We start from the raw sequence: 13,004 nt of genomic DNA, 5'->3' as shown, positions 1-13,004 counted from the left end.
ATGAAGCCCTTGGTGACGGTGTTTCTGACATCGAAGGGGAGACATATGAAGGTTTTTTCTGAGCCGTATTCAGGATGAGAAAGCAAGAGTATGAAATAGCAATAGAAACTAACGTTGGCATGCATGTGTCTCCATTTGTTACTTTTGTAACAGAATGGCATTGACAGTCAGAAGGTGCCAACTACAACATGTAGGAGCACTGCTTTTGAGTTTTCTGGATCGGATCCAGCACCTGAGGGAAATTCATAAGGGGAGGAATCTGCTTTATATGGAGTATCCACCAATATAGACATTAACAAAGGTAAGTTACTTGTTTGCCTGATTTATTATTGCAAATATTCTCTATAGCTTCTCTGAATACTGGCTCACACAGATGTGAGGTCTGAAAACGCAGCTTAAATTGATTAAATTATTGCAAGATACGGAAGATTACAAATAGCTAGTCCATTATAAAGAGCGTTGGATAGACCCAACCCCCTGCTTTAGATGCAGAATCGTGTTCTCACCATTTCCATGGCTGTTGGGATAATTGTACTTAATATCATTTACGCTTGTGCGGTCTCATTAAGTCAGTGGGACCCTAATTTTTATTGAGGAACCACCACACTATTGATTCAGGAAGGTCTGAATTGCTGTTGTATGGTGACACTGGAAGCAGTGACCCAGCACAGAGAACCACTATTCCACTAGATATTTGAAGACTTGGGTGAAATTGGAGACGTACTCCAATCCTGAGGCTTCCAGTCTGCTGTATTGTACACAGCTATTGTTTACTTCAGCTGCAAATGGCATGGTAAGACAAGTTGTCTCAGAGTTCAAGGTCATCACTAAGGCTCTACAAGGGCCATTTTTGTAAAAATGTGGCGAAATGTTCAATGCAGTGCAAATCTTAATTTCCTTGTTTTTTTGTCCCACAGTACCATAGCAAAGCATTTCTAAATATTTGCTGATTTTATCCAGTGTTGCTGGTTTGCATAGACCACTATATTAAATACAGTTGGGGGCTCTCACACTGTAACAGTTGTCTAATAAAATTTAGGGTTTGAATATGACGCACTCCAGTTTTCTTTTTGTAGTCTCTTTTCTCAGAGTGTTAAATCTGTAGCAAACCACTTACTCCGACTAAAACTTTCTCCATATTAATTAAAATGTATACTGGTTTGCGACTGAAATCCGGTCTCAAAACATTAATATTTTACAACCTCCTCAATGGAAGTGGTAAATTATTTGCAAATGGAAAGGATTCCCCATGGGTCACCCTCTCCTTTGTGAATATTCTCAAAAATGTTTTTTATGAGCAGGCATGAGACCACTGCCTGCTCATAAAAAGGTGAGTCATTAAAAAAAAAAAACTTTTTTAAACTCATCCTGTTTTCTTTTAAAGAAAATGCCTGAATTTAAAATAAAGAAATTTAAAAACAATCCTTCATTTAAAAGCAATCACAGTCCACCATGCCTGTGTGTGTAGCCAGTCGTAGTGGGACACAATGTACGACTTACCTCGTGCATATTAATGAAGTAGGTCAAATTGCGACCAACTACGATTCTGTATTTTGAGAAACGACATATTAGTACATAGTTCGATTCACAAAATGAGTGTATAAGTAAACGTCGGTGTGCTTTTGCAGGATACATTTTTGTACATTCCCTTTAAGGAATCGCAAGTTGGGAATCATTAAATGTCACATTTTACCATTCCTTAACCGGAGTCTTTGTACATGAGGGCCATAATGTTTGTTTAGATGTGATATGTAAGCCATAACCCGAATTAATTTATTCCCAAATTAATGCAGTGGCTCAGCCGTGACCTTATCTCCAATTAGACTGGCATGTCCATATTGATCATTTCATTCATCCTGATTTCAGTTGTTCCTCACTCTGGCCAAGGTCATATTTCTTGATCTTCCTCAAGACCATGTTATAGTTGCAGGGAGATAAAGGCATGCTTTTCTAACTGCTGGATCGAAAGATCTACATGTGCGAGTTGTTGGTACTGGGCAGGAGATTCACTCATGTACCGTTTTATTCTTTGTGCCTCTTACTTTAGCAGAGCCATGCATTCACATTTTTTCCTGCATAAGATGTCTACCAGAGGAGCCTCCAAAAATACTCTTGGCACATCCTTGTTTGATAACTGAACGTAAAACATGTTAATTCGAAAAAGGCATCCTGCTACGGCATCCTAAGGATGCTTCGCAAAGTGCTCCCACTTCTCCCCTTTCAGGCAAGAAGGCTTATGGTCTAGGCATTTATTCTTTCCCACCTAGACTATGGGAATGCTTTTTACCTAGGAGCCCCTCGACGAACAATCTCTAAACTCCAAACGGTGCAAAACTGCACAGCGAGGATACTTTCTGGAACCCGAACCGTCAATCTGCAAAACCTCCCCTGAAGTCTCTTCACTGGCTCCCCATCCAGGAGAGAGTTCATTTTAAGGCCATGTGTATTGTACACATTGCATTAGCAGGGAACGGACCAGCTATCAACTGTTCCATTGTCTGGCCTTACGAGGCGACCAGACATCTGCGCTTAGACGATTTGCACATTGCCGTCTTCCCCTTGATTAATAAGGGCAGAAGTGGGGGTCGTCTATTTTCCTATAATGCCGCCAAGTTGTGGAATACTCTCCCCCTCCACTTACGGAAGGAGTCTAGCTATTTGGCCTTTCGGAAATTGGTAAAAACTTCGCTCTTCCCTTAGCAGTGCAGTGGTATTCTCGGTTGACTGCCATCAGCGGTGGGATGCCCCCGGGTAGCTACACGCATAATAAATGCTTTTTTCATTTCATTTCATCACTGCTCCGTAGGCAGACTGTTAGCACAATGGGATATTAATCATCCGATTCTGAATATTTGACTACAGTAATTTTTAAACCCCTTGGAATGTGTGGATTGTTTCTTTCTTCTCTGACATCTCACCCGGCTGCTTCTGAGCCGTAGCATTACATTTCACAAACATCAGTCACTACTTACTCATCCCTAATGTGTTTTTCATACTTTGGTGTAAATTACTGGATCTTTCCTCATTTTTATTTACAAGACTTTGTTCCAGCTCTGGAGAGAAGACATTATATGTCATTTGTCAGACAACCTAAAAAGATATAACAAGAGATGGGGTTGTTTAATTTTATTTGGTCACTTTAATCCTACCCTAATTTCTAGAAGTATCGGAGCACTATATGGTAGGTGTGCAGACTTTACGATAAAACAAGAATCACATAATATACATTTTAGAATATTGATGCCATCATGTAGTTATTTCAAAGTATGGGGAAGGGTATACCACTGTCTGGATTCTAGTCTGAACACAGCCTTAAAAATATCACCAATAAAATTTTTGTAACATAATTAGAAAGGATGACCTTATATTTGTCCTTGAACTCGAACTGCAACATATACCTATCCCCCCATTAAAAGCCTGTCTGCCGTATGATTATGAACACCTTCTTTGCATTTCTTATGTTTCTAGTCTTATTTCTTTTCTCTTTAGTTTTCTTCACCTTTTCCTTCTCTGTTACCAGCCTCTAATGGCCAAACTTTCTAGCATGAAAATCAAACTTGGTCAGATGCAGTATGAGAAGCAGCGGATGGAACAAAAATCACAGTCGTTGAAGGTGTAGTAGAGCTTGGCTAACGCGTGCCTTTTGGTTACTGTGACATTACGTGATGCCAACTAGTGGTTTCTTCTGTTGGTGTGCATGTCCAGTGACCATCTAAATATGCTTATGTTTTGCTCATGAATTCATGTTCATACGTTTTAAATTCTGAATGGGAAGTCTGCTTGGGTTTTGTGCATATGGAATTTTGTGTTTGTAGAAACAAATGCCTGTTTTTAAGTTCTTGATCCCAGTATTCATCTTGGCATGACTTAAGCATGAAAATTTATTCAGTTCCAGTTAATCCCTCCGCAAAATGTGTACCCGATGATGTTTGCTTACCTCAATAAACATCTCCTTTAAAACAAAATTACCAACTCTGCAATGCATTTTTGTTTTTACTTTGGGAGAGGTCACTTTACTATGTAGTTTTATTAAAATTCTACCTGTAAAGGGTGCCCCCTGCAACCAGGCGACCTGGTAATTTGTGTACTTAAAACAGCAGCAGAACCATGTTTTAATCTCAAACATTTCGAGCAATTCGCATCAGAGTGGGATATAGTGAGTAGGGAACATACAAAATACCTTTATAAGTACATTGATTCACACCTTTCACCTTGATTGTATATAAGTAAGGGTATTTGACCAGGTACTTAATATTTTTGTGACGTGTTTACCACCCTCTTTTCTGTTACACTATTTCTTGCTTATTTAAAGATTATCGATTAATGACCTACCCAACATTTATTATTGCTGCACCGCCATTAAGTTTGACGTCTAGAAGATGTCGCATGGAAGGTGTGCACTACTGAATGCTTTGCAATGGCCTTTCCCTTGGTTCTGCGGCATGCTATACCTGCTTGAAAAATGTTTGAATCTTTCTTGCCATTTGTAGACCAAAATGTATTTGTAATTGGTACGGTAAAGTTCTTTTGGCACCAATCAGCATGTTTGTTTATTACTCACGAATTCTGTTTTGTTAAATTAAATTCTGTTTTCCCACATTGTGTTTCATAACATTTATTTACATATAGGATGAACTTGCTTCACTAAAAGACCAACTTGAGCTGAAAGAAGCGGAGGTGAAGAGACTACAAGAAAGGATAACTGGCAAAGTTGAAGGGGGAGATCTAATCGAGAAAGGTAGAAAACTTCAATTAATTTCTAGTTCTTTTCCCTTTTTTCCCATGACTATTTGAGTTGATCATGTCATTTTGTTTGCATGTTAACAGATGGTAATGGTAATCATATTCACACTGTGAAGTAGGTCCTGTACCATTTGAGTACTTTTTTACTATTAAAACTAAATTAATGGTGTCCAGACTTTGGAAGTAACTGTTGATAAGTAGATAGTTAGAAGCCCTTCAGCAGTAAGTTGCAACAAATCCATCCTTGAATTTGAAAATATTTGCATCTCGTTTTCATCCAAATTCTGGCCAGCTGAATCTTTGTTCCTTCTGTTACATATTGGTGGAAAGAACGTAACTTGTGCATTTGTAAAGTTCAAGTTCACACAGCAGAGAATTGTACCACTGAAATAATATAGTTATAGTTCCCCAACTTGGTGTTCCTCATTTTATGAACCTTGAGGATATATTGAAGGCTGTAAGTTTGAGTGGGCCTGCGAAGTTTGGGACCTGTGACCATGAGGTGAAACACAAATCACTGAGTTGGATGCAATAGTCCACTGAGCCCTCTGGCCTGGCTGCTATCTAGGAGCAGTTCATACATTTATGCTTGACAGTTATAATTGTGATGGGATGTGTATTGATATTATATACCTAGAAGCCCTCTACAGCATTTATGCAGTTTCTCTAATTCAATGGTGCTAGCTATTGGAAGGTGATATGAGCAAAATTTATAAAGCGCAACAAATGCTCATAGGTTCAAAGCGCTGTAGCCTCAGAGAGCCATTCGGCCGTCCTGCTGGTTGACAGAGATGGAAGACGAACTAATTATCCCTACAGGAGAAAGAGCCAGGTCTTTAAGGCTTCCCTTAAGGAAGAGTGCACTTTAATACAAGTCAGATGATGAGGAAGCAAGTTCCAGAGCCTTGCAGTTGTGACCGAGAAAGCTCTGCCTTCCCATCTTTCCTTCTAAACTCTGGGCATAGATACCAAGTTGTGAGACAAACCGAGATTTCTCCCGAGGACACACCAATGAAGCATAGCCTTAATTCAGTGTAAAGTCCCTTAAACATTAAACGCTTTTTTAGTGGGAGCTAGTGCAGGTCGTGTAGTTCCTTGGACACAGACTGCCTTTTCGTAATATCCAAGGTGAGCCTTGCCAGCACATTCTGCACTAATTGCAGTTTGGCTTAAGTGCTATCTTGGTCTGAAGGTAAGGTTCATTGTAATAATTATAGATCCTTGAGGAGACCAACGTCAAGGCTACTTGTTTCTGTGCTGAAAACGGAATTAATGGAAATATTTTCTTCTACTTTCTGATGATGCAGAAACAGGGAGTCCTAATACGGTCGAAGCTCAATCAGTTAGATGGGCAGCAAGATAAAATGTGGCTATTTTTATTATTTCATTCTGGTATCTGCTGTGGCTGCCTAACAGTAATTGTCTTTCATGTGCACTAGTATAGAGTTGGTATTTTGCATCACATAGTTGAAGAAAGCAAATACTGTGGTGAAAGACATTCAAGTCTTGAGTAGACCTCCGTGTCTTCTAGACCAAAAAAGTATTTGTGCTCCCTGTTACAGCTCAGTGTGTTGGGAGAGAAATGTTTGGGAGGAAAGTGGGCAGAGAAAACACTCTCTCAGAATTATGACTTTAAACGTCCATCATTGGAAAAATACCACAAGCTGTGCAGTCTTGGTGAGGTAGGGGACAGGGCTATTGAGATTATTGATCCTGTCCAGGCTAGGTTCACAACCTGAACTGTTACCTGTGAAAAGCTTGATAAAACATTTTGCAAATATCAGCTTCCAGCTGATAGGCATTTTCAACAGTTCTAAGTATATTTGTGGTGATCGTGTACTGATTGTAAAAATTTTATATCATTTAAAGCAAAATATCTATTCCGATATTTCACAAACATTGGATAGGTGGAGGCTAGCAGCCAAGCCCCTTGTCTTCCAAGAGCTTGAGTATATAGATGCTCAAATGATGGGAAAGCTCAAAAGTAACTGATCCTAGGGAAATTGAGTAGGTAATTGAACCACAGGTCTTGATATGACCTCATCCAGTACCCCAGTGCCCCATAAACAATACCAACTTCTTGGTATGCAGCCTTGCAATAATTTTTGTCTGTTACATGAATTGGAACACTTTTAGATGTTTTAGAAGAACCAGAAAGTCTGAAGACTTGAGACAGAAGGACTAAAATGTTAACCAAGAATTTCAAAGAAGTTAAGTACCTAAAATAACAACAAACAAAACAGATGCACACAAAGGTAGGCTAGGTGTGAAGTGGAGTGCATAGAAACGCCCGGAAGCACACAGGTACCAGGCACTGAAGAATATGCTACCACTGCTGGTCTTTTGGTAGTTACTGTCCGATATCTAGGCATCATTGAAGAAAGAGAAGAATGCATTCCTGCTTAATGACAGTGGTGCCAGCTTGGCTTCAGAAAGAAGCCTAGATGATTACCAGTGACTATAGGCTTCGGACTATGTTTGAAACCTGCATTTGCTATGTCTCCATTGATCTAGTGTCAACCAAAAGCACCATCCTACGTGGCCATGCTAGGAAACACAAACTTTACAAAAGGAGTTCATCTTTGATATTACTCCTATATGATGGATGTTTGCCACTCTAGTTGACGGAGTTCTTTCCTAGTTTCTGATCATATCTCATTTTCTTCTTCACTCTTCACATTTTAGCATAACAATTAATTTATCTCCTCATTGAGTAAACCACAGTTAAATTTGAAAGTGATGCTGTATCTGGTTACTACGTCTTTTAACTTGGCCTCAAAGTCAATAAATATTGCAGTTTAGGGGTAAAAGCCCTCTCATAGCCTTATGCAGTGAGTGGTCTGTTGTTATTTTGTAAGCCCAGCAAAAGTACTTTTCCTTCTCTCTTTAGGTCTAATTGTGTCATTGCTGCAGTATGTCTTGGCAATTCATCTATTTATAAACAACAGGTTAGCCTCCATATTGTACTTTTACCACTTCTGGTATCCTTTAGGCTATTTTTTTGCCTAGTCATGCATGGTTCCAGAGTTCTTGTTTTGGGAACTCGCCCTGATTCTAAAGCCTTCCTACAGAGTTGTTCTTCTATTTAAGATAGGCTTTCGTGATTCTGTTTGGCCCAGTCATGAATACATTTGCACAGATCATCAGCCTTGAATATGGTAAACACATAGATGATCACTCCTATCTCTGTGGGACTCTGACATAGTTGTGACATTATTCTTAGGTCCCTACCTCATTATTGAAATGGCCCTAACCTGCTGTATTTTTCTAGAGCAGCGTCAAGTCTGAGACATTCAATGATCTTTTGAATTTACTTAATGGTGTATAGTGCGGAAGTTAATACATTGTTCTTTGTCTTAGAATAGTGCAAAAGGTGGTCTAACGTTTCTTTGTTGATCACAACATCAGAAAGTCTCTCAAACCCAAGCCATTTTCCCTGACCTGTTTAAAAGTTGCTAATTTCGGCAACTAAAAAATCCCTAGCTGTTAAGCTGATCTCCGCTTTAATTTCAGAACTTGTTTTAAAATTCCATGGTTAGGGAAAAGCATAGAGAGTTGATTACCCAACCTTTTGATCTTCTACATCAGCAACAAACACCTGTTGGCTGGAAGCCTATCCAGTTTTCATTTTGATTTTGGCACTATCAGTTTATGCTGTACAATGGGGACTCTTGCCACCTGACCATTGCAAGTGACTGTACACCCTAGAAAACCATATAGGCGATCATGAAGCAGTGTTGAGTTTGTTCACTCCATTCCTGACCAGTTGTTACAAACTAGTGCCGATTGGTGAACACATCTGATAGGCTTGTAGCTGCAGATTTCTTGAATCCTGATATTATTCATGAGCAGTAACCCTGCACGCTAGCAGGTGGCATTGTTTGGCTCCACCTGGATCGTCCATACTGGAAGTGACGTGCACGGTGCCTATATAGGCGCAAAACTAGCACGCTGAAGTCAGTTCTTTTCTTACCATGCCAATCAGTGCAAATCTAGAGAGAGCTCAATTTTTGACTTATCGTTTTCTACTTCTTTTCAAAGGTTTTTGAGATTTTTCTCCTGGTGTAGCAGGATGTCAATTAGGAAGGCCGGCTTCTAGCTCTGCAGCACCTGTCACTGGCAGATGTCGGTGACAGACCCACACCTTGTTTGCCTCTGGTGCCTCAATCGTGACCATGATGTGCCCCCCTGGACTGGATATTTCCCCGCCCCTGACGTCCATCGAGACATGGGTGTAGCTGCGAGCCTCCGCGCACATTCATTTTGATTTTTGCATTCAGCAGTGAGTATGTTCACCTGATTGATTCGGCAAGAACATCGTACACTTGACTCTGAGGCAAAGCAAGGTTATGCTGAGAACTAGATCATATCTCCATGTTTGCTGACTTCTGGAACAAATATCCTTATACTACGTTCCATAGCCGACCTGGATTTAGAACCTGAATAAATTCCGTCTTTAAGGAAAGAACCTTGTCTTTTAACCTCCTTCCGTGCACCGCGCGTATAACCAAGACACGCTAACACGTTGAAATACATCTTCTTGGAGGGGATACCAGTGATCAATCAAATTGAAATCGTTTTCTTATCAACATTGCGGCCTACATTTATTCAGCAGTGAGAGAATCCGTCTCACACATACCGCGACGAATCTATTAAGTAATAGAGTTTGCTCCTGAAGAAGGCGCTGGTTCGCAGTAACCCGCGTCAATAAATAACTCTTTTCTTTATTAATTATATTTTATATTTTTTCTGTAATAATTGATTTGTCTTTGTTTATGCCTTTTATGAATCTGTATTTTTGGTTAATTTATATGTTTTTAATTGACTGTGAAATAAAAAGAATTGTTTTAACTAAATTCCTTTTAATGTTTTGACAATTGATTACTGTGCTCTTTCACCTGCAATTGGTCCCCTACCCTTCTATTATTGAACAGACAAGTACTCACTAACTGCCTAGGTTGTTATTTTCTCAAGTGCCCCCCTGGACTTGCATCCCAGTTCCTGCCACACCATACCATGCAGGAACGTGCTGCAAGCACTGTCACTGCGGCATTTGCAGTTGAGGTTCACCTTTGAGCCTTATACAGCCGCTGCCATCAGACCGCCGCAGCACTGCCCGACTGCTAAGGATTACAGTTGTAATCCGGCAGGTGGGCACTCGAAAGGATTGGCGGATCTCCTGACAGCCTGGTAATGGAATGCCGACAGGAGGACCGCCAAACTCATAATAAGGCCCTACATGTTTAAGTGAGCTTTAGAAGTGCAGTTTTTAGAAGTGCTTTCTTCCAAGAATCAGTCTTAGTCATGATATTAAATTGATAGTATAAATGAGATGCGAATGAGTGCACTGGTCAGAAATCACACAGTCTGTACAAGAATTTTAACAACTCGGATTTCATCTGTTGGTGACTTTTGGCATGTTGCAGTCCAAACCTCTATTTTTTGACAAGCCTCATTTCACTGGCCCCAAATATAAACATGCAATGTGGTATCATGATTCTACTCTAGGTAAATGTTTTTGGTCTTTGAAATAGCAATAGTATTCTTCACCTAGCTTCTGCCCTTCTACTTATGGAAGCGTATTCTATCTTGCATGAGAGAATCAATTTCCCCAACAATATGAACACCTGATGGAAATGAGTGTACCTTCCATCCGACTGTGGCAAATTTCTGTAGCCTTCTTGAGGGGTGGTTGAAGGTCTAGTGTCAAATGGGGTTTTCTTATACCGATTTATACTCTAGTGAATTCCTTGTATGGGTGCCTTACATTTTTCATTCAGCAGTTTCCCAACAAACTTTAATTACTCATTAATTTGGCATCTGCTCAGATTGAATCACAGCTTCCTACATATAATTATGTTTTTTCTGTTTCATTGGAATGCTGAGCTTAATTGAAATGCACACTTATTCCACGTCACTTAAACTGATCCATGGCTAAAAGCATTTGAGGCCAAAGTGATCACATCTTCCCCTCCAACATAGTTGCAAATTAAATTCTTGGGGTTATATAGGTGTGGTGAGGCATGTCTTGCATGTGTTGTTTGGACTGGTAGTTCCACTCTGTGTTAATTTCTGGGAATGAGCGTTTGCTGCTTGGCTTTGCTGCCCATTGGGTGTCGTTGCATGGATGACCGCTTTTTTGTTTGTTTCGTTTTATTGAAATTTCACAGTGCATTACAACCCAACGGGGCTACCTGTAGATCCCGTATAGTTGTCCTGACATTCAGAATTATGGTGTATAGGTGCTTTACGTTAAGTATCCTATAGGAGAAGAATATTCTGGGCTGGAGATGAATTTCACAAACACACAAGGCAATATTGGTGGTATGGATGTAGTTGCCACCAAATGTCCTCGGGACTTGAGGCCTGCAGTAGTGATTTCTCTGTATTCCAACTGTTCATTACAATAATTTATTTCTTTGAGCCAGCTCCTATGGCTCAGGACATTCCTGGTGTCTAGCCCCTTTCTTCTTGGCCATCAAGAGGACTACTGCAGTAGCTTTCCGGACCGTCTCCCCACCCTTCACCCGCTCCCTCAAAGTATATCTCTGACCCACCCAGGCAGAGCTATCCAAAGGTATAACTGAATTTGTGTATCAACCATTGGATGGAATGTCCCCAACACTGCATCCCAAAATTGATAATTTATTTATTTAGCCAAGCAAAAAAGTCTGCCTCAGCAATGCCACATCATCTGCTTTTGGAATTTACAATCAGGCCACAAGTGATAGGCTTAGTGAGGTATGGGAAGTTCTGTGGTGATATTTAGAAATAATTTTATATAATCTGTTGGGCGATAAGGCACCAGTTTGTGTACAGCAATAGCTCTATTCCTCATCTGCATTCCCAACTCCATGCACCATTTATCCCCTTATATTGGCACCACCAGCAGGGCCTCCCTCTCTATGGCATTGTACAAGCGGGAGACAAAGTTCATGTTACATGAAGAAAAGACCCTTAATGAAAATTGGCACTTCAGTGGTTGCTGCAGTGGCACAGAAAGTATAGGGCCAGATGTACATAGACTTCCATTTGTGATTTCCTAATAGCAAATTATTAGGATCTGCTATTATGAAATCGCAAGCAGCTATGAGCACCAGTGTGTTTTTCACTTTTGCGATTCCCATTTGGTTGCAATTGACCTACCTCATTAATATTCATGAGGCAGGTCTCAATTTGTGACCCATTGGGAATCCTAAAAATATGTGAATGGTTACCTGTTGGGGTCAGCAGAACACAATGTCTGTATTTCCCTATAAATAAAGCAACATTTTTTTTTAATGCAGCTGTTGAAAAAAGTTTGTTTCATTTTTTAAGAGAATGCAGTGGTCCGTAGGACCACTGCCTGTTTTTAAACGTTTTTGCATGAATTCACAAAGGGTAAGTGGTACCCTGGGGACCCCTTCTGTGAATAAGTTATCATCACAACCTAGTGTGGTAAGGTCGTGGATGAGAGTTGCTTTGCCTTAGGTGGACTTGCAACGGTGAAAGGTTTTTGTGTCTCAGGATTGTAGCCACATTCGTTGCTGGGGGTGCCTACACGGCATTGGTGGTAAGTGGTGGAGGTGGTTGGGGGGTGGGGGGGTGGGGGGGGGGGCGGGTTTTGTTGGTGGGGGGGGGGGGGGGTCTGAAACCTGGGTATCAGAACTCTATGTGCCGGACAGTGAGTTTAGGCTATTTGTTTTGTTAGGCTTGTATGGGGGCGCACAGGAAAGAAGTCCAAGAAAAACTGTCAATTTTGAAAATATGAAAAGTTTCTTTATTTGGTATTGTTCATTCTTTTAAAAGCAGTCACAGTGCAATTTGCAACAAAATCAGCCAACGTGTTTCACTCCCTACCAAGGAGTTTCTTCAGGGCGAGTAATATTTAAACCGGTAGCGCGTGCTCAGATCCTCAAGAGACGTAAAGAAAGTTCCTTGCCTCCTTGCTTGAATTCCTAGTTATCCTTTTGGTTCGGTAGTGCTGTGTATAAGTACTTATTTCCACCTTAAATTATTTGTGGACCTCAGCAGAACCTCACAGTATAACTGTGTCAGATCCCTTATTGGTGACGTGTCACGCTCCGATGATTAAGATTACGGTGAAGGAAGCCGTATCCATTCCTTCTCCCACAGTCAAGTGTTGGTTCAAAAGTAGTGAACCGAGGGCACAGCTCCAACCGCAGCTCGAGTTCGGCGGCTACGGTTGTCACGCAATGCAGATGTCAATCTCACCAGTAGGTAGAGAGACACTGAATTCAGCCGAATATCCGCTGTCTGAC

General features: G+C 40.6%; 1 protein-coding gene across 30 annotated transcripts in view; it reads left to right on the top strand.

Moving 5' to 3' along the window:
- The window catches only part of PPFIBP1 (PPFIB scaffold protein 1), a 1,004,279-nt gene that overhangs the window by 294,275 nt on the left and 697,000 nt on the right, over positions 1-13,004 (top strand). For 17 of the 30 annotated variants that reach the window (XM_086920149.1, XM_086920163.1, XM_086920158.1 and 14 more), the window contains one exon: positions 4,630-4,738. In XM_086920149.1, the coding sequence (XP_086776275.1) occupies positions 4,630-4,738 (109 nt within the window). Of the gene's footprint in view, positions 1-3,520; positions 3,614-4,629; positions 4,739-13,004 lie in introns of all 30 variants that reach the window. The other 13 variants (XM_086920090.1, XM_086920072.1, XM_086920083.1 and 10 more) reach the window with 1 other exon arrangement.

Source organism: Lissotriton vulgaris, chromosome 1_1 (assembly GCF_964263255.1).
Source record: "Lissotriton vulgaris chromosome 1_1, aLisVul1.2, whole genome shotgun sequence".
NCBI lineage: Eukaryota > Metazoa > Chordata > Amphibia > Caudata > Salamandridae > Lissotriton > Lissotriton vulgaris.
Note: the sequence above shows the minus strand (reverse complement) of the source record. Positions and strands in the feature narration are given on the sequence as shown.